Source organism: Suillus paluster (genome assembly GCF_016628075.1).
Source record: "Suillus paluster strain FC165 chromosome Unknown EDB91scaffold_362, whole genome shotgun sequence".
Taxonomy (NCBI): Eukaryota; Fungi; Basidiomycota; class Agaricomycetes; order Boletales; family Suillaceae; genus Suillus; species Suillus paluster.
In genome coordinates, this window is record NW_024537922.1 from 637 (window position 1) to 19803 (window position 19167).

At 48.1% G+C, this 19167-nt stretch overlaps 6 protein-coding genes across 6 annotated transcripts; 3 read left to right on the plus strand and 3 right to left on the minus strand.

Annotated features, from left to right (window-relative positions):
• Nucleotides 1-204: 204 nt before the first annotated feature.
• On the plus strand, nucleotides 205-600 carry EDB91DRAFT_1257904 (uncharacterized protein; the record flags this gene model as incomplete). Its single annotated transcript, XM_041324322.1, has 1 exon — nucleotides 205-600. The coding sequence occupies one exon, from the start codon at nucleotides 205-207 to the stop codon at nucleotides 598-600; it is 396 nt and encodes a 131-aa protein (XP_041168598.1).
• A 5116-nt stretch (nucleotides 601-5716) lies between these two features.
• On the plus strand, nucleotides 5717-7874 carry EDB91DRAFT_1065893 (uncharacterized protein; the record flags this gene model as incomplete). The annotated part of the gene is made up of 5 exons (XM_041314799.1): nucleotides 5717-5996; nucleotides 6038-6208; nucleotides 6265-6412; nucleotides 6466-7384; nucleotides 7440-7874. The coding sequence occupies 5 exons, from the start codon at nucleotides 5717-5719 to the stop codon at nucleotides 7872-7874; spliced, it is 1953 nt and encodes a 650-aa protein (XP_041168599.1).
• Nucleotides 7875-8158: 284 nt separating this feature from the next.
• On the minus strand, nucleotides 8159-10438 carry EDB91DRAFT_1257907 (uncharacterized protein; the record flags this gene model as incomplete). Its single annotated transcript, XM_041324323.1, has 3 exons — nucleotides 8159-9334; nucleotides 9427-10212; nucleotides 10265-10438. 3 exons carry the CDS (start codon nucleotides 10436-10438, stop codon nucleotides 8159-8161), a joined length of 2136 nt encoding a protein of 711 aa, XP_041168600.1.
• Nucleotides 10439-11600: 1162 nt separating this feature from the next.
• EDB91DRAFT_1089520 (uncharacterized protein) lies at nucleotides 11601-12552 on the minus strand (the record flags this gene model as incomplete). Its single annotated transcript, XM_041316583.1, has 5 exons — nucleotides 11601-11741; nucleotides 11781-11897; nucleotides 11959-12009; nucleotides 12294-12351; nucleotides 12404-12552. 5 exons carry the CDS (start codon nucleotides 12550-12552, stop codon nucleotides 11601-11603), a joined length of 516 nt encoding a protein of 171 aa, XP_041168601.1.
• A 1255-nt stretch (nucleotides 12553-13807) lies between these two features.
• On the plus strand, nucleotides 13808-15949 carry EDB91DRAFT_1182139 (WD40-repeat-containing domain protein). Its single transcript, XM_041320459.1, has 7 exons — nucleotides 13808-14319; nucleotides 14398-14518; nucleotides 14569-14967; nucleotides 15018-15188; nucleotides 15342-15616; nucleotides 15673-15715; nucleotides 15807-15949. Exons 1-7 carry the CDS (start codon nucleotides 13850-13852, stop codon nucleotides 15897-15899), a joined length of 1572 nt encoding a protein of 523 aa, XP_041168602.1. The 5' UTR covers nucleotides 13808-13849; the 3' UTR covers nucleotides 15900-15949.
• Nucleotides 15950-16149: 200 nt separating this feature from the next.
• Nucleotides 16150-19146, minus strand: EDB91DRAFT_1231649 (amino acid/polyamine transporter I). The gene is made up of 16 exons (XM_041321063.1): nucleotides 19127-19146; nucleotides 18619-19061; nucleotides 18518-18564; nucleotides 18400-18454; nucleotides 18257-18337; nucleotides 18140-18206; nucleotides 18058-18090; nucleotides 17915-18005; nucleotides 17763-17864; nucleotides 17619-17713; nucleotides 17509-17571; nucleotides 17384-17454; nucleotides 17300-17336; nucleotides 17102-17249; nucleotides 16741-17053; nucleotides 16150-16686 (listed from the first exon to the last, which is right to left on the minus strand). Exons 2-16 carry the CDS (start codon nucleotides 18733-18735, stop codon nucleotides 16399-16401), a joined length of 1608 nt encoding a protein of 535 aa, XP_041168603.1. The 5' UTR covers nucleotides 18736-19061; nucleotides 19127-19146; the 3' UTR covers nucleotides 16150-16398.
• Nucleotides 19147-19167: the final 21 nt, after the last annotated feature.

Genomic DNA, 19167 nt, shown 5'->3' on the forward strand with positions numbered 1-19167 from the left:
ACCTTGCGGAAGCGAGTCAGACGCTTGAATATGGGAAAAATTACGATGGTTATTGGACAGGAGAACTTTTCGTTAAACAGGTACTATTCTCAGCTGCGATTTATTGAATGAACCTTTTGCTGATATGTTTTTGTGTGTCAGCTCAAGGAAAAAATCATTCCTGCCTTCGAAAACGCACATGGACCTGGATATCAGGCTCTCTTCATGGTCGACAATTCTCAGGGACATTCAGCTTATTCTGAAGATGCATTACTCGTCAGCCGCATGAATGTTAAACCAGGTGGAAAACAAGCCCATATGCGAGATGGATGGTTCATGCGAGATGGCGTCAAAGTCATCCAACAGATGGTTTACCCACCGGATCACCCAGAGTTTCCGAACGAGCCGAAAGGAATGAAGGCTGTGCTTGCTGAATGTGGACTGTCTCAGCAACGTCTCCGAGGGAAATGCAAGAAATGTGAAAGTGATTCTCTTGCTTGCTGCTACAAGCGCATCCTCGAGCTCCAGGCCGACTTTCAAGAACAAAAATCACTCATGCAAGAGGTAATCGAGTCCATGGGTCACTTGAGCATTTTTTTGCTGAAGTTCACTGCGAGTTGAACCTTCATTGAATATTTCTGGGGACAGGTGAAGAAATATCTTCGTGACAACTGTGATTATACATTCGACACTTTGAAAGACAACATGCCCATAGCACTCGCATCGGTGCCACTCCAAACCATCTGGCGGTGGGAACATCGCATGTACAGGTGGATGGATGCTTACAGGATGGGACTTGGGACTGTGGACGCGCAGCTGCAGGTCAAGCAATTTAGTTCAAGACAGTATAAATCTCATAGACGTATTCCAGACACAGTAGCACAAGTTTTTGACCAGTAGTACACATACGCGCCAATTCGGGGTGTCCTGAAATAAAAATCTTGCTCAAATTTGATCCAAAAAAAAATCGCTCTTGGGGTTTTATTCAATGCATCAAAAGGAACGTTTTCCCAAGAGGGATTGAAAAAACTGATGAAATTTGAGTGTGGGAAGAATTTGGTCAAAAGTAGCGGCCTCTAAGTGAACCGCACCATACAATCCTTGGACATGGTGTCGGGACGATCTGTCTCATTCTTCCTCTGAGAAAGAGTTGACACACACCTCGCAAGACAGGTATGGGTGGGTGGTACAGTGGCTCAAAAAACTGTCCGCATGTTTTCACATTTTTCACTATCTATGATATTGTGTGAGAATATACAAACACATCAAGGACATGCTGGTACCACATTGTAGTACTACTTCAGGGCTTCCAATTGAGCCCTATGGCGTGGGAATCGGTCGAGATATGGTGGAGATATAAGGCTTACAAAATGATGACTCATGTGGACAGTTTTTTGACTCAAGTATTTTACAGTGATAATCAGGTATTCCAGTACATTGTGTGACCTCCCTTGGCTTTAATTACTGCCTCTATCCTTCTAGGCATACTCTTAAAACTATATCTAACTATATAAACCAGAATGTGTCATGTGTCATGGTCATAATCACCATGAAAGCCATCTCCTCTGCTCAAAGGGATAATATCCTCTCTTTGTCCTGTGCTGGCCTCTCTGCTCATTAAATTTCCTCTAGAACTGAAGTATGCAAGTCTACTGTGGCCATGTGTATCAAAGAAAGCCACCTGGACAAGGAAAACTCTTGTGGAGGACATCCACCTCTGCTAATAAGAGGGCTATCATTCAACATATCACTACAGGAAAGGCTAATAATGCTGTCCAAGCCACCCATTATATCAATTCCACCATCACCATCACTGTCTTTTCACAAACTGTGAGGAGTGTTCTCAAGGCAGCTCATCTCAAGGCAGTAACAAAGAAGGAATGCCTCTTCTCTCTATCAAACATAGGCAGAGAAGACTACCTTTGGCTTGGCCCATCAAAACTGGACTGTAGAGGATTGGAAGCATGTTATATGGTCAGATGAGACCAAAATCAATAGGATTGGGTCAGATGGGAAGGTATATGTATGGAAAAAGAAGAGGGATTTTCTAACAGACAGAGAGGTTAGTGAGACATCAAATTTGGAGGAGGTTCTCTAATGGTATGGGGCTGTATGGGATGGAATGGTGTGGGTATGCTTGCTGAAGTTGAGGGGAGGATGGATGCTGAGCAGTATGTGGACATTCTAAACAACCACTTGCTGCCTAGCATAGCTGAATCAGGGATTGATGAAAAAGACATTATTTCCCAACAGGATAATGATCCCAAGCACACATCTAGGAGAGCCAAACAATGGTTTAAAGAACATAATATCAATGTTCTTGACTGGCCAGCACAGTCCCCTGATGTCAATGTCATTGAACATCTCTGGGGAACACCCAAGAAGAAGCTTCAAGCCTATGAAACCCCCTCTAAAGGAGTATAGGAGCTGTGGGAGAGTGTAGCAGTGGAATGGGCAAGGATTACAGCAGAATATTGCCAGAAATTGATTGAGAGTATGCCTAGAAGGATAGAGGCAGTAATTAAAGCCAAGGGAGGTCACACAATGTACTGGAATACCTGATTATCACTGTAAAATACTTGAGTCAAAAAACTGTCCACATGAGTCATCATTTTGTAAGCCTTATATCTCCACCATATCTCGACCGATTCCCACGCCATAGGGCTCAATTGGAAGCCCTGAAGTAGTACTACAATGTGGTACCAGCATGTCCTTGATGTGTTTGTATATTCTCACACAATATCATAGATAGTGAAAAATGTGAAAACATGCGGACAGTTTTTTGAGCCACTGTATATAGGACATTGGCCCTGTTTGGGCAGGCACAAATGCAAACATTGGTTCATCGATCTTCTGCCCCCCCAGACCAGTACGTCAAGGGCTCATAGGGGTGAGTTTCCGAAGTAGCAAGTTCCTCACTCTCCCCTGGAGAAAAGGAACACACAGATCAGGTTGATAGCAGGCTAGCCTGTGACCAAGGCCGATTATCATCAACTCTTGCAGAGTTGCTAGGTTGTAGAACTGCCAATGCAGAAGCCTGCTGAGGCCGAGAGGCTCCATTGTCAGAATAGGAGTCAAGTGATGCTGAGTTCAGGTGGAAGTTCATGTTAGTCAGTAGTGCGAAGTGCCTAGCATAGCCACAAGCGGCTTCCTGTGCGTTGTCCGGGGTGGCGCAGTGCTCGGCGTAGCTGGGGTAAAAGCTCTTAAGTTTAATGATCTCGTCTCTGAGCTCAAGAGCACTCATTCATGAGTACGGATTCATGTCAAAGATCAACTTGAGAATTTTGTTGAAAGATCTTGAAATGGGAAGGACCTCGAGAAGGAAGTTGGCGTTGTCAAGATATCTCCAGAAGTCTGGATCCAAAGGCTCCACGGTTTCCCAGGGGCAGCGGCCCGTGACCATGTTCACAAGAATAACTCACAATGACCAGAGGTCCGAGTAAATTGGCAAGTAATGAGAGCTCTTCGCCTCCGAATTGCATTCTAGGATAAAAAATATTATCAGATGAAGACCTTACACGAATGTCAACATACCAGGACTCATGTACTCCCAACTTCCTACATTAAATTCCCTACTGCAGTTATCTTTGGTCGACAGCCTGAAATCCGCAATACAAATGCCCGAACCACTCTCAACACAGAGAATGTTCTCTGGTTTCAAGTCACGGTGGTAAATGCCTATCTGATGGCAGGCATGTATGCCATTGAGAAGCTCAAGGAACACCAAGCCCCTCATGATGATGATCCATGGTTGTTGATGGAATGAAGCAAGTTTCAAACAAGGCGTGAAGTTGAATTTAGTTGATGAAATGATGTGAAGCAGGGCTTTTTTTAGGAGAAAAGAAAGAAGTGGCATGGTTTTATACCCTTGCACTCGTCTTACTTGTACCATGTCGGATGTTATAACAAAGAACATGACATAAGTAGTAGCTGATAGATTTGACCATGATGACTCATCAGGAGCTCCACATTGACAGTGTGTTGCATATGAGATTGCAGTGTGTGTTTTTCAAAACTCGGCCTCGCTACCTTTACCGGCACTTGTATACCATAATTAGATGTCACATCTTGTAATACAGCGTCTGTATGAGTGACTCAGTGCTTTGACCACCATCAGCATCGACCTGCGGTCCAACACACCACATGTGAGTCTTTGCACTTTCGCTACTTACGAACAACTTTGACCTGTTGTTTTTTTGACTAGATGAATACTGTTAGTCATTCTAACCTATCTGCCGCATTCTTGGCTCACAGTGACCTGGCTAGTGAGTTGCTTGCAGTTCAATATCTTGGCGAAGCCTCCCTGTCTGGCCTGTGCGCAGACTATACCAGTATAAAAGTGAATGATTCGGCAATGTCTCTTTGTTCTATACTTACTTTAAATCCTCTCGATATTTACATCATGTCCTATGGACAATTTCAAGTTAATTCTGTGCCCCAGCCAGTCAGACCTATTTCACCGTGTTGTCCATTGAACGGTTGGATAAACAATGGAGGTTAGATTGGTAAGTCATGTTCTCTTTGTTCATTGTTATTCACTGATCCGTTCCCAGATGGAGGCATAGATCCTCCTCACTTCTATCTCATGCATGGGGAGTGTCAACAGGCACTTTACTACCATATGGGCCTGACGGAACACCCCCAAATGCCTGAAATCAAAAGAGATCGCATCCGGGAGCCTGCAGCGCCTGTCACACTGCCACCTGCACTACCAATAGTTGTCAATGTTGTTACCGAAACTATTCCACTTCCACCTGTTGCTGAAACTACTCCAATTCTACCTTTGGCTGAAACCGCCCCAATTCTACCTGTTGCCGAGATTGCCCTAGCTCCACCTGTTGGATATTTTGTCTCAATTTTAATGAACTTTTCGCTGCAAGCACAAGGCCCAGTCACTTGTGGTTCAAAAGTTGTCAAGAAGAAGTCCAAGCTGATAAAATCTGACTATATCGTGCTTGAAGGAATCACCCGTGTTGATTTCATTACAGCTTAAGCCATTTTGGAAATGTCTTTGTGGGTCATTCCCAGCCTTCGAGTGGCATGTGAAAGGGTAGCGAGAGAAATGTCTTTGTTCCGAGCAGTGAGAAGTTGTTCTTGTAGTTCATCCAAGTACATGGCAGGGTTTGCCTGGAGTAGTGCATGGATGTATTTGGTGTCGATGGTGTCAAGAACGTGGGGACGACCCCTGCGGTGTGCAAAGGGGTTGGTGACTTGACCATAGTCTCAGTGCAAGCAAAGAATATTGTATACTGTCTTCTCTGAGCATTGAGCAAGCTGAGATATTTCAAGAGCTGTCCTGTGCTGTTCAAACCGCCAGAATACAATATTCTGGCACATTTCCTGGCTAGTGAATGACCCTGGCATAACGAACTGACTGAGGTTTCATTTCATCAAGCGGCAGTGGCTAGAGTGACATGTCACATCCCTTGACCTAGTTAAGGTATACAAGTGCCGGTAAAGGTAGCGAGGCCGAGTTTTGAAAAACACGCACTGCAATCTCGAGGACGAGTCTGAAATGGCCGGTCTGGGTGCAAGTCTGCGCAGACTCCAGGTCTGTGTCTGCGACAAAGTCTGGGTGCACACTCGGCACGGTTTGCGGAGCTTGAAGTTGCCAGCGGCTGAATACCGTATCACTGCCACAACCACCTGCTTCCCGCCGCTGCCCACACGCTGAGCACGGACCATGAACGTCGGGTCCATCTTTGCAGCCATGCAGCGGCACACCGAGCTCGCTGCTATGCCCTTTCTCGACTTCAACCTCTTCCTCCGCTGTGCAAGCCAGCTTAAAGACGACATCCTACAGCCTCAGCCTCACACCATATCTGTCATGGTTGCCCCCAAAGTCCTGCCCCCCTCCATAAACACATTCCTCGCTGAGCAGGCCACCCTCTCAGAAGATGCTGTAGATGTATTATGGGGGATTACTAAGGACCTCATCTGGACCCTACCCACACTGGCGCAGGCCGTCGCAGATGAGGAGGAGGTCTTTAGGTGCTATGGTCATGGGCACGGGATTAGTACGTCTGATCCTCCCTTTATGTTCGCTTCGTGCTAAGAGCACAAACAGCTAAGCGCACATTATATCCTCCCGTCAAGAAGTGTATCAACCCTGACTGCGATGCTTGGCGCAACAACACACTGCTCAAGAAGGAGGAACAACGACGAGTAGTCATCTTCACTCATGTGGACGGAGCCCACCCTGCATGGTTCGTTCATCTCAAATGTCGAAGTAAGTTATTCCATGTGTGTGCTGCCTTGTTCACCACTGACTGCCACACGCTGCAGTTTGTCACACGAACTATCACAATAACTACAGTGTCAAGGACGGCATCAGAACATACTATGGTGGGATACCATCATACCTCCAGGTTGCAGAGCATCAGTTCGTCCAGCTCGAGCTCGCCATGAGCTGGATGGACTTGATGCAAATTCCGTGAGTATTTCTGTTCAGTCCTCGTTATCGCACCTCACTGTTCTATGTTTCAGGGTATCTGCTACGAACTGCGCACACCTGTATGATATTGCCCAATCTCGCCGAGTCACCAACGACGATGAACCATGGCAATTTGGAAGCTCATTGACGCCGAAGGAGGTCTGGCATTCATTCACACTTCTCGCATTGCTCGACGACCATGACCAGTGCCACATACGACTCCAAGTTCCCCATAGTGGAGATCACAAGGATCGGTTTGCACAGGCCATGCGTGAGCGCACTGAGCGCATTGTCACGTACGGGCAGGAAGAGCTTCCGCATGCATGTGATGGATGTATGCGGGTATTTGAGATGCCAGACGGGACTTTCAGCCGCACGGAGGTTGTTGTTACTGACGGAGTCACTGTGGGGCGCCCATGCTGTGCAGTTCCACGGTGCACCAACTCACTTGCAAGCACCCGTCACCGATTCTGTTCTGATGACCCTGCGCACCAGGAACTGGAGATGACATGCGCTGTCGACGGTTGTGATCGGCCTGTCACCCACGACAGTCAGTCAGGCAGGCCTCATAAAGCATGCAATGACCCTCTTCACCTCCACATGGAGGCCCTCAATGTTGAATCCTTACGAACTGGCAAGAGTCGAACCCGACACCAGAAGGGTGCGAAGTTAGATGATACAATGGCTGCACTTCTCCCCTCTGGTGGTGCTCTCCCTGTCCAAGATGGTGATGAGTGGTATGAGCTCAATGAACAGACGGGAGACACTCGCCTTGTGCAACCCACAGTCACAACGTCCACTGGAGTCTCGGAAGAAGCGCCCACCAAGTGCGAAGCCAAGGAGACCCAAGTCAAGCTCAAGGCAATCTTCCGACGCCAGCGCACTAACAATGAACAACTTGTTGTCCATCCTTGCGGGATCATCAATGGGCACAGTACCATGTACCACCACGAGGCTGTGTCTAATGTTCTTGTACGCCTTTTTCTTCGTCTTTCTAACCGGTGAGATTCTGACTGATTTCATCTAGGTTCTGATCGAGCAGATATATTCACTGCCCCGTGCACGCAAACCACAGCACTTGATATACGATTCAAACTGTAATGCACTGCGTGAAGTCACGAGCCGCCGCATCCAATTTTTCAATGGCATGGGCATGTGCGTTGACGCATTCCACCACAAGACAAAGCATAAGGCCAACGACACCTTGTGTCGGGAACACTGTGACATGAGGGCTTATCCCGAATTGTTGCATGACAATGGCAAGTTCTACTTCAATTCCTCGATCACAGAGCAGACCAATGTGTGGTTCGGTGCATTCCATAATATCTGTCGGGAGATGACGCCTGTCAGGTATGATTTTTTTTTAGATGAGATGATCATCCGCCGAAATCACATTACTTTAGCTACATTGCTCGCAAAGGGTAAAAAACCGCATCATCCCTTGGTTCATAACTCAGTTTAGTCTGTCCTTGTCTTTGTAGTCACTCTTAGTCTGTCCTTGTATTTGTAGTCACTCCTGAATATGATCTGTTTGCCATGAACCAATCCCTAAGCGGTAGGAGACAACGAGGATCATGATGACATTGCAAGAATCTGTATTACATTACAAGTTAACGTGAAAGTGATGCACTAGCATTACAAAGTGATGACAAGGGAAGGGAACAAATCAAAGCGGGGATCAACAAATCAAAGCGGGGATCAAGAAAGAAGAAAATGAATGTATAAAAATGAGATGGTGTTCGATGTTCACTTTGCCCTGCCCGACTTCTTACTTTGCTCGCCCAGTGCGTCTCGACGTGCAGCAAGGTAGCGCGACCAGAGACCTGCGGGGGTGTGGCCCGCTGCCTCATGCTCCGCCAGGACATTTAGATTCGTAGTTTGCCATGCTTTGCGATTTTGATGGTAGGTGGCCTTGACGAATGGGACTCCAAATACATGCTGGAATAATTCTTCTTGTTGATATGTCGCCCGCAAAATCTTGTTGTCCATCTGGTGGAAACCGGCAGTCATATCGACAGTGAACATCCCATGGGGCCAAACCTGGCGTTTTGAATTGGGGTCATACAGTGGGACTTGAACAAGAGTGGCAGTGTGAGCGTGTCGTTGAGATGACATTCTGGTCGATCGCACACGTGTGCGCGAGGCAGGGAGCAGCATAGAGATGGACTGATCAGATGACAGTGTCAGTATCGACGATGACGATGAGGTGGTCAAGGATACTGAGAATGGTGCATTAGGACTGAGAGGGGGAGTGGGTGAGAGTGAGATGGCACGTCGACTATCGAAGTCAGCCTCGACAAGATCATCGTCCCAGTCACAGCGCCTCGTGCCATGTTGAGTCTCCAGTGGAGGGGGAGTGGGCGAGAGTGAGATAGCACATCGACTATCAAAGTCAACATCGACAGGGGGAGTGGGCGAGAGTGAGATAGTGCGTCGACTATCAAAGTCAACATTGACAGGGGGAGTGGGCGAGAGTGAGATAGCGCGTCGACTATCAAAGTCAGCATCAACAGCGAGCCGTGGCCGTGTGGGAGTGCTTGTCTCAACCTCGCAGCTCTCTTCACGTTGCCGCTTTGCTTTGGTGAGTGTGTTGACAGGGCCCTCCACCTTGAGGATAGTGTCTTTGCACTTGAGCTTGGTGCGCACAGCATCGCGTTCGCCAGTCATGTTGAATCGAAGGTGACGAGGGCGTGTACCCTGTCTAGAGATGTTCAACAGTTCCTGGAAATCTCGACAGCGTGATACACCATAACGGCGAATGAAGACGTTACAGCCTGATTTGAGCGAGAACGTGTGTGAGAGGCCTGCTGGGATCCAACGATTAGTGTGTTCCTCGTATACTTCCATCTTCCTCAGATCTTCGCCCAATAATGCGATAAGGTCAGGATCATCTGCAAGCTGCCACTGGGGGTAATAAGGGCACTAAGACACCCATTCAACCAAGACTGGCGCGTCATCCTGAGATGATAACTTGAACATGAGTACGAAGCCAGCAAAGTGACAAGAATATGCACCGAGTCATACCAGTGAAGCACGAAACGCTGCTTCGCTTCTCTTTCCATCTCCTTGCGGCGCAATTCGACCCTTTGCTGTTCAGCCTCCTGCCTGGCACGAGCATGCAAGTCAGTAGTCCATATTGGGTCCATTTGTTGAGTGATTCGAGGAGGCTTTGAGGTCGAAGCGTGAAGGGCTGCGCTTGATGACGATGCAACAGGTGCGAGTATACTAGAAGGTTCGGGGACAAATGTGCTAGGAGGCGTGGTTGCTGCGCTTAATGACGATGCGACAGATGTGCTAGGAGGCGTGGTCGATATAAGGTCATGCAGTGAAGGCATGGGATCCGCTGCACCAGGCAATGGAAGGCCAAGCTCGAGAAGGGAAGCATTCAAGGCCAGGCGGAGCTCTTCATTCTCAAGCACATCATTGCTGACATCTTGTTCGAGAGGAAACTCGAAGGGAGCATCGTTGTCAGCAATGAGGACATCCTCCTCCGGTGTGTCGAACCCATGAAAGTGACATCCACCGAGGTCAATGCAATGTTTGGAACACATCTCCCGGCTACAGCGCAAAGCGCGTGCACGCGCACAGAACGAGCCTATACACCGCTCACCCCGCTTGCGCTGTTTCTTGCTTGGGGGCTGTGTCAAAGGAGGCGGCAAGAGTGCTTGGGTGGTGCTGGAGGATGCAAGCGGTTGTGAACTCGGAGGTGTTGGCGAGTTTTTCGATGCTGGAAGAAAGGCCATAAGGTGCAGTCTTGATGCTAGTTGGGGAAACCAGCGAAAGAACAAGCAAAGCGGGTGCTAACAGAGCATGTCAACACAATGTCAAGTATATCGGAATGAGAGGACTTACCCTTGCCATTGGTTTGCCCTTGTTCCCATTTTCGTCGCTCACACAGATTGTTAGAGCAACAGTACTACCACAGTGGATACAGTCAGTGACGAGCCTGCCTGCGGATACACGGAGAAATATGCTGGACAAGAAGGCTATGTCAGCCTGCGATAATGCCGATGTCGAGGGATCCATGAATAGACACAAGGGAAGCACGCAGATGGACAATGCTGACACGCAGGTTACGAGCGACAGAGAGAGGGCAAGTAAGTGGGCGGGATAGAAACACCTGAAAGGGATAAGGAAAGTGACAGAGGAAAATGAGGTTGACATCACGGTTGACATCGCCCAGTTAGGACGGAGCCCAAAATCAGTATTCCTTTCGATATCGTGGGCGGCGGGGAGCGGGCAGGCGGGCAACGACGATGAGGTAGTGGGGGAGCGATGAGCGCATAGGAGCTTTATTATAACTCCGCTTCAATTGCCGAACTTGCCGAGCGTGCACCCAGACTTTGTCGCAGACGCAGACCTGCACCCAGACCGGCTGTAACTTGCACATTCACGCAATCTCATATGCAACACACTGGAAGATACAAAGTATTCCCCAGGTATTACCGTATATGGTCTGCATATGGGAGACTGACCGTCTCATGTGACTCTATCTCATTTGTGTTCCTCTTCTCGATTGTACCAGAATGAAGCCATAAATCCCGACTTCATACATCCCACCATGATAACTTGAAGGATCACCTCCTTCGACCCTGAACTTTTCATTTGCCAAGCTGACAGCGGTCGGGGTTGGGACATGGGGTCCCAAGACTAGATAGTACTGTCCTACATAGAGTTTCACTCTCAATGGACAAAAAATTGGAATCTAAAAAAAGCTGACAGCAAGGTGTCTTGTGCACTCGCGAGTGTGATACTGGTTAGTAGTATTTAACTTGGCCCTGCTTGGCTTTAAATTGTACTGAGCTTATCACGCGGCCGACAAGCAGTCACCACGTCAATTCTGAATATAAGCCACACGAAAAAAGGTATTTTGCGCAGCCAAATCTGAACTTTAAGCTGCCACAGCTTCACGTCTATGACTAACGTAGTTACCTATATGGAACCCGAGAAAGTTCAGGGGCTACGCCGAAAGGCTAGGCCCCTGTATTGGTATATGTCGTTCGCAGAATCTTAAGGGTCTAGAGCGCGGGACCAACCGTTCCGTCCTTACATATGTTAGACAACCCACCTTAGGTGTACCTTTCTTTTCAAGGCAGGTCATGAGTCCGTAACGGCTATCGCAGCCTACCCTTAACAATAAGGCACGGACCGTTTACTCCTGCCCAAACATGCTTAAAAGGAAGAGTTCCTACGTAGAACTAGAAGTACAAGCGGTCGGGGCAGCGGCAAGCCCCCTGACGAGAGCTTTCGCAGGCTCGAAACCGCTGCCTCCCGCATTACTAGCCCCTCCCTCCCGTTGTAGCAGCGCCCTATCTTCGGAGACGGTGGACTGCAGCACGCGTGCATAGGGGTGGTCTGCCTAGTACACTTCTACTCGTAGACTACACTCTGCAAGCTCGGCTAGACTCGGATTTAGCTGTCGAAGGAAAGCTGTCGAGTAAGGTGACGACCGGAGCCCAGTCGTAAGATTCTCGGATCCATCATCCTGTGAACGGATGAGGTATAAGGTATTGTGAAGGAGGAGTATCAAAAACAGCATTGTTTACCATGACGTTGATAGGCCGATGTGCGGGATTATTATAACCGCTTACCATCACCTGGGGGGAGAGTATTCTAATAGGGGATTGGGATGATGCAACTGATTTGGCAATTCTCGTAACAGATAGTGTCTAAGTACTAGTGTACACCCGGCTGTCTGCAGACGAACATTACTCCTCCTGTTGGATGTCTCGTCGCCCCCGCCTCTTCAGATCACATTCAGCAGTGATTCTTCATAGTTGCTGTAATCGGACAAGACTCATGCCCAAATAAAAGATTGGCGGTCTCCTGATGATCGCTAGCATGTCACCGAGAACAATGAGGATATCCAGAAAGCACTTACGTTGTCATACTCACAGGCTACTGATGAATCGCCACCTGACAACTTGGCATTTGTGTAACTGCCAGCGTATTAGTTACTTTGTTTAATGAAGATGTGTGGGTTCGACGCACGTGCAAACTGTGAACTGGTCGAATGGGCCGGTACTGGACAGGTGCGAGACACTACGGTCGACCTTCAATGAGCCTGGGCACTGTATACACGCATTGACAACAGCGAGGGAGCTGAGCAGTGCAAAAATGATGGAGCGGGAAGTAAACATGATGGAGTTTGTGGAAGGGAATAAGGCAAAGCCATTGGAGCAGGCAGAGGTTTTATCCTTCCAGTGTGAACGTAAAGGCGTTCATCGCTTTGCTGCTGAGATGCCCTACTTGAGGCAAAACGGTTGAGCCAAATGCATGATAATCACCAGACTCGAAAAGAACTGTGAAGTCATGACAAGCTGATGTGGCAAGCACTCAAAGGGGATTGTGCGGCACCAGTGTCGTGGGGGCTAGGTGAAAATTACGCGGTCGTGACGCGGCACCTGGCCGTTGCATTCGGAAATTGTTGTCTGGGTCGTCCGATCAGGTTCGCATATCCAAAAATTGAAAATAGGAAATTTCAGAAAAATTATCCTCGCATCACACACCCGCTCTAGCCTCACAGAAGACTCATTAACGACGCCGTACAGGCAACATTATCAACAAAGACATGAAAGAAAGAGTTTCGGAGCTGATCGAGGAAGGTTGGACAGTGGAGGAGATGGCCGAGTCCAGACATCCTACACATCAGCGGAAGGCATTGGACGCTGGGCTGACCGGATGGAGGATCGGTAGACCCTCTAAATTGCCATAGAGTATGTCCTCGACGTCTCACTACAGGGATCAGCAAAGAACTGTGCCACCTCGTCACCCAATTACCCACCCTTTTCCTTGATGAAATCCAAACGGCACTGCTGCTTCACGACAACCTTCGCGACCTTCGACTTATCATATACATACAAGTATGACCCTCGTGGTGGCAGCGTTTGACCTTTCCATGATGTCTCGATGTGCTGGAATGGTATTTCGAAGGATGCTCCTTCTCGTGACGTATTGCAGGCCTCAGATCATATTCTGCCTTACTCGCATGCTCTTCAGTGCCCAAGGCATCAATTTTTCGAGGACGGAGGCGCCAAGGAGGTAGCTTGATGTAAGTTTTACTGTTCTCTCTCTCAATAATCTCATCTAAAAACGTTGCATGTAGGAGAGGGGGGAGTCTCCTTCCCGGTTATTGTCCGACAATATAATAGCGCTGGTGTCGTCAGCCGTTCCTCGGATGTACTTACTACGATGTTTTTCATGGTCTGCATCAATTTCTTCGGCAGTCCACATGATAGCAGGTTTTTAGATAGGTTGTGAAAGAAATGTACGTTGAATAGAGCTCGTAGACAGTGGTGAATGATTTTTTTGAATTTTTGACTTCAACGGACAACCCTCGGTCCTCGGAGAGAGAAGTCTAGCTTAGTCAGCAAGATCAATACTTTCAATTTTGTAAGAGAGCACTCGAGGAGCACTTCACACTTTCTAACCTGACGAATGGTGTCTTCCATGGATTCCTTGTTTGTTAAGGTACAACATACGTCCCTGCCGAAATCCCTGCGTCCCACCTCTCCACCACCAGACAATGTCCCAAAGCATAAGCACATCAAGGATCTCAAGCTAAGAACCAAATTAAACCGCCAGGCAGTTCATGTTGCGCGGTCAAAAGCACTCGTCGAAGATGCTGAGCTGTTATTGGCGAGCGAGGCAGGGAAAATGCAGGTGGAGAACGAGCTAGAACGAACGTGGAGAATAGGTCAAGATGACATTGTGCAAGGTGCTGGTCAGGAGGCTGCCAAGGGACGACGGGAGCTGAAGTTGGATGGTGGTCCATATCGCTCGAGATACTCAAGGAATGGCAGACATCTTGCTATTGTCGGCAGCATGGGTCATGTCGCGACTTTTGACTGGCAAACAGGAACCATGCATGCTGAGCTTCAGCTGCAGGAAACATGTCGTGATATCACGTACGCCAATTGTCCCTTACATGCAGAAACTCTCAATCTTTCATCACAGATTCTTGCAGGATCAATCATTCTTTGCAGTCGCCCAAAAAAATATGTATTTATATACGACCGTGATGGTGTCGAACTACACCGATTGAAAGCTCACATCGAACCTACGCGACTAGAATTTCTTCCATATCACTGGTTGCTCGCTAGTGTGGTCAGTTATTCCAACTCAATATCAACTTGTGCCAGCTCAGTCCATAGTAGGGAAATACCGGATTTCTAAAATATCAAGATACTTCCACAGGTCACATCGTTGCAGAGCATCGAACCAAGCTTGGCGCATGTAATACACTAGCGCAAAATAAACACAACGCAGTGTTACACCTCGGTCACTCTAATGGCGTTGTCAGCCTCTGGACGCCAAACCTGCCCCATCCTGCTGTACAAATATTAGCACATCTCGATCCAGTTGTGGGTCTGAGCGTCGATCAGAGCTCCGGTGGGCGTTATATGGCAACGTTAGGCCAGGATGGTGTTGTAAAGGTCTGGGACTGTCGGAATTGGAAGGGCACTGTGCGGGAGTGGACGACAAGAGGTGGCGGCGCAGAGCTAGAATGGAGTGCAAGGGGCGCGTTAGGCGTGGCAGTAGGTGGAAGTGTCAACGTGGTTTACCGCACTCTTGCTTGTGATGGTGCTAATTCGTCGCGTGCCAGGTTTACACAAAACCGTCAATACAGACCCCGCATGCGGCAAAAGCTCCGCCACCACTTTACCTCACTCACCCAATACCACATCGACCGCTTACTTCGGTACGATTTTGCCCCTTCCAGGATATCCTTACGATTGGACACAATGCCGGTCTGTCGAGCATTCTCGTGCCTGGTGTTGGCGAGCCAAACTTCGATAGCACGGAAGCCGATCCATTCGAGAACAAAAAGGCAAGAAGGGAGAGATAAGTCGAGGGTCTGTTGGACAAGGTATGCTCAACTTATGGTTCGCTCCTGAATGATGCTGATAGGGACTAACTATCGATTTAGATTCAACCGGATATGATCGCACTGGACCTCGATTTTGTCGGATCCCTCGCTCCGACGACAAAATTAACGACTGCTGTCAACGACACGCATGACGTTCCCTTCGGTCGTCTCCCTCGCCTCGAAAGACTACGCATCCAGGGTAAAGCGGATGAAACGGAGCTTGTTGATGATGACGAGGACGCCGCAGAAGGCGAAGGGGACAAGAATGACAAACCGCAGTCACGAGCGGAGAAGGAGAAGCGGAAAATGCGCGGCAAGGGCAAGAGTGTCAAAAGGTACAATTTTATGCGAGGCATTATGCAGCCTATCACTTATCGTGTCCAAAACCCAGATATCTCCGGAAGCAGCGCAAGAACGTCATCGATCCCACTGCGGTAAGCCTCAGTCACTCGCCCCGTTCATTGATCTATGCTCATGTTCGTGCCTCTCTAAATATAGGTTGCTATTCGTGCAAAACTGGAGAAGCAACGGGAGGAAAAGCGCGTAGCGAAGGCTATCGAGAAGGGTCAGATGGAGGCGCGTCAACCATCGGCGCTTGATCGATTTAGACGACCGTGATGCCATTTGGTCCTTGGAGCAATATACATATGTAGTCCATTGGAGGGCTTACGCTGACGTGGTTTGGGTTATCGGAGCAGACTTTGTTCGATCGATCGCCTCTTAAACCTCACAATCACTTCCCGCACCACTGACTTGGGAGTTGTTTACCCCGCTGGCAGCGCGATGAGATGCCGACTTCAAGTTATCGAAAAGACCAATATTCACAATGACATGTATTTCTTTGATCATCTGGGTCGTCATACTGGAAATGTCAAAGAGTACACTGAGGAACAAAATGCTTGCAAAGTAGCTATCTATTCTATGGTAAGCATATATGGCACTATAACATATGCGTCCTGTAGGCTGTTGCCTCAGCCCTAGTATAGGAACACCAATGACTATGTAAGCAAGGAGGGAGCTGAGACGGAGAAGATTGCGAAATATTGGATAATTAGTGCTTTCGAAACCTGTTGAAATCTATATCATTCCAGTATACCGACCACTACGCGAACACCACTTATACATCCATAACTTCTGCATCACGTTCTTCCTTCTCCGACATTGAATCCTCATCTCTGTTTTCACATGTGACAGCCGGTGTAATGTTGGCTATGGGTCCATTGAACCAATGCACGCCTCCGTACACTGGGCAATAATACCACGAAATCGCAAGGAACATGAACCCTCCAAGGACCACAACTGTATAGTTCATCTCCTGTACGGTTGTTTGGGGGGTGGAGGGAAAGAAGAAAACGATGTTCATGAACACCATCCCTGTCACAGCGATCGCAGAGATCGGAAAACTCTGCACAGGCATGTTAACTCAGGAATACTAGTACATCCCTATCGACCAACTCACAAATTTCCCAAGGTGGAATGGGCCGGGTTTAAAGTTGTTATTAAACACGAAACGGGTCGTGATAGGCGTTATGTAGGAGATATACGACGCGGTGACACCAATTGTGAATACCGCATTGACGGCTTGGGTGCTCACGAACGCGAGAAGTCCAATTAACAGAGCACAGGCGGCGTCGAACCAAACTGTATTGACTGGTGTGTGTGTGTAGCCATTGATCCGGTACAAATATCGTGAAAATGGGAGGGCTCCATCACGAGCAAATGCAAACGTCTGGCGAGAGCCGACCAGGAGACAGTTCGATGACACCATGTATCTGCTTTGTGATTAGCCTATCAATGCGCCACATGCCGCTAAGACGTACTGGGCTGAGATAATGAAACACCAAAAAACTAAGGCCATTCTCTGCCCGAGCGAATTGTAAAAGATCTGGGCCAAGGGCTGACCTAAAGGGCTATTTAAGATGCCGTCGAGATCAGTGCCCATGCAAAAGGCAAGGACAACGTTGATGACTAGACGAGAAGATGTCATCAAGATCAGAATGACGCGTTGTTCCACATACCCCAACCCAGGACGGCCGCAATAATAATGGAACTGGTCTAACTGGGGTAAACACAACAACAGTTCATTTTCTAGTGTCACTTACGATCGCCCATGGTATTGCGGTAGCGGCGTTCGAAGCCTCCTCGCTCATGTGGACGCTAGCATCATAACCCCCTTGGTGGGTGTAACACGGTCACGTACTGAAAATTCGAGAGAAGATTATCTAACCTATTGTCCAAAGAGGAGCCATTAAGCTCAATATAAATGCGAATCCAGATGGCCAGCCATCCACTATAACTGATCATAAGTTGCGATTGTAATCGGAAGACGATACGTACGATTTGTGAAATTCCCTAGCGCAAAACTTGCACCTGTTTCGATATTCTGATGGTGGTTGCGATCGGAAAGCGCGATAATGACTATGAAGCACAGGCTGTAGAAGGATTTGAAGCAAAGATCATGGACAAATACACAACACCTACCACAAATTCACCAACGTATACAGTGACTGCAGTCTTGCCAAGACTTTGGTACCGAGGCTCACGAGGACGGCTTGTGACAACATTACAGCTGCGTATATACCGCTGTGACAATCATTATGAACGTTGGGGTGTTTGAAAGAGGACGGGCTCACTAGATCTTCGCATTAGTAGTCGCATATGGTTGACCAGAGGCGATACTGATTGCGGCTGTGATTTGAATCGCGCACGCCCAATTTACCGAAGCTAATCCCACACAATGAGAGCCAGACTGTTGAAAGAATGAAAATCGTCTTACCGACTCCCGCTATAGATTCTATGGTGTTCGAATCTGCAGATGCCATGACGGGCTGCGTCTCATATAGAAATGCAAGACTTACAGCCAACTATCCAACACAGAAAATTGCGGCACCGTGGAGACGCAAGGGAGTAAGTCCAATAGTATAGCTAGACGTTGCTGAGTCAGGTGTAAAACGGACACAGGGTTAAGGACGTACGCCACCGGAAGTAGGCGCTGCTGACGCGAGTTCTCCCAGTGCCAACCCGATGCACATGATAAAAGGGCAAGCAATTGCCCACTGCGCAGAGGAAACATGAGATCTTTACAACACAGCAATCTTGATATATGATAAAAGCTTACCCCCCAAACCATAGCGAAAGGCCCACCATTTGGTAGGGCATAAAAGAACACGGAGCTGAAATAGATTTCTATCAGTAAAGAGCGATGTCAACAGGCTTGCGTCACGGCGACGGCTTACACTATAGAAGGTACCACTCCTATATAGCTGAATGCAAGTCCAGATACCTGTACAGCAGTTGTATGATGTCATGTACACAAAAGAAATGATATCAAGCCCACCTCTAGCGGAGTGAATTCCCTGCGAAACTCCTGCTTGTATCCTAGCTTTGCTAGAGTTACCTCATCCTCGCCTGGTTCCAGGTGCAAGTTTGAAGTCGCAGGAGCTCTCGAAATCATATCGTGCGATTGCAAGTGGGCGAATGAGCTTGAGTCATGTCCAAAAAAACGACTCGTATTAAAAGCCTGATAGAACCGTCGTTACCCTGCAAATGACGTCCACGTTATGACCGAGAAGTTTGAACTTCTGATGATGATGATCAGAAAATGCCTAAGTATGGAACCTTGTCTCAGTTTGCGATCTGGACAGCAATTGACCCAAATGACTATTTAGTTTACGGTCTGGATGTCCAACGTCTGGTTTGGAGGTCAACCTGGGTATGTAGAACATCCGGACATCGGCGAGGAAGTGGGGTCAGGTCATTATCTGGATGATAGGTTCCATGCTGAACTGATATGGTACACCAGATTAGCACACCGAGCTCCTCGCCACAGCTGCTTGAATTCGCACGTGTTAATGGTTGCATGTGCCAACAGCAGAGGGACATGTCC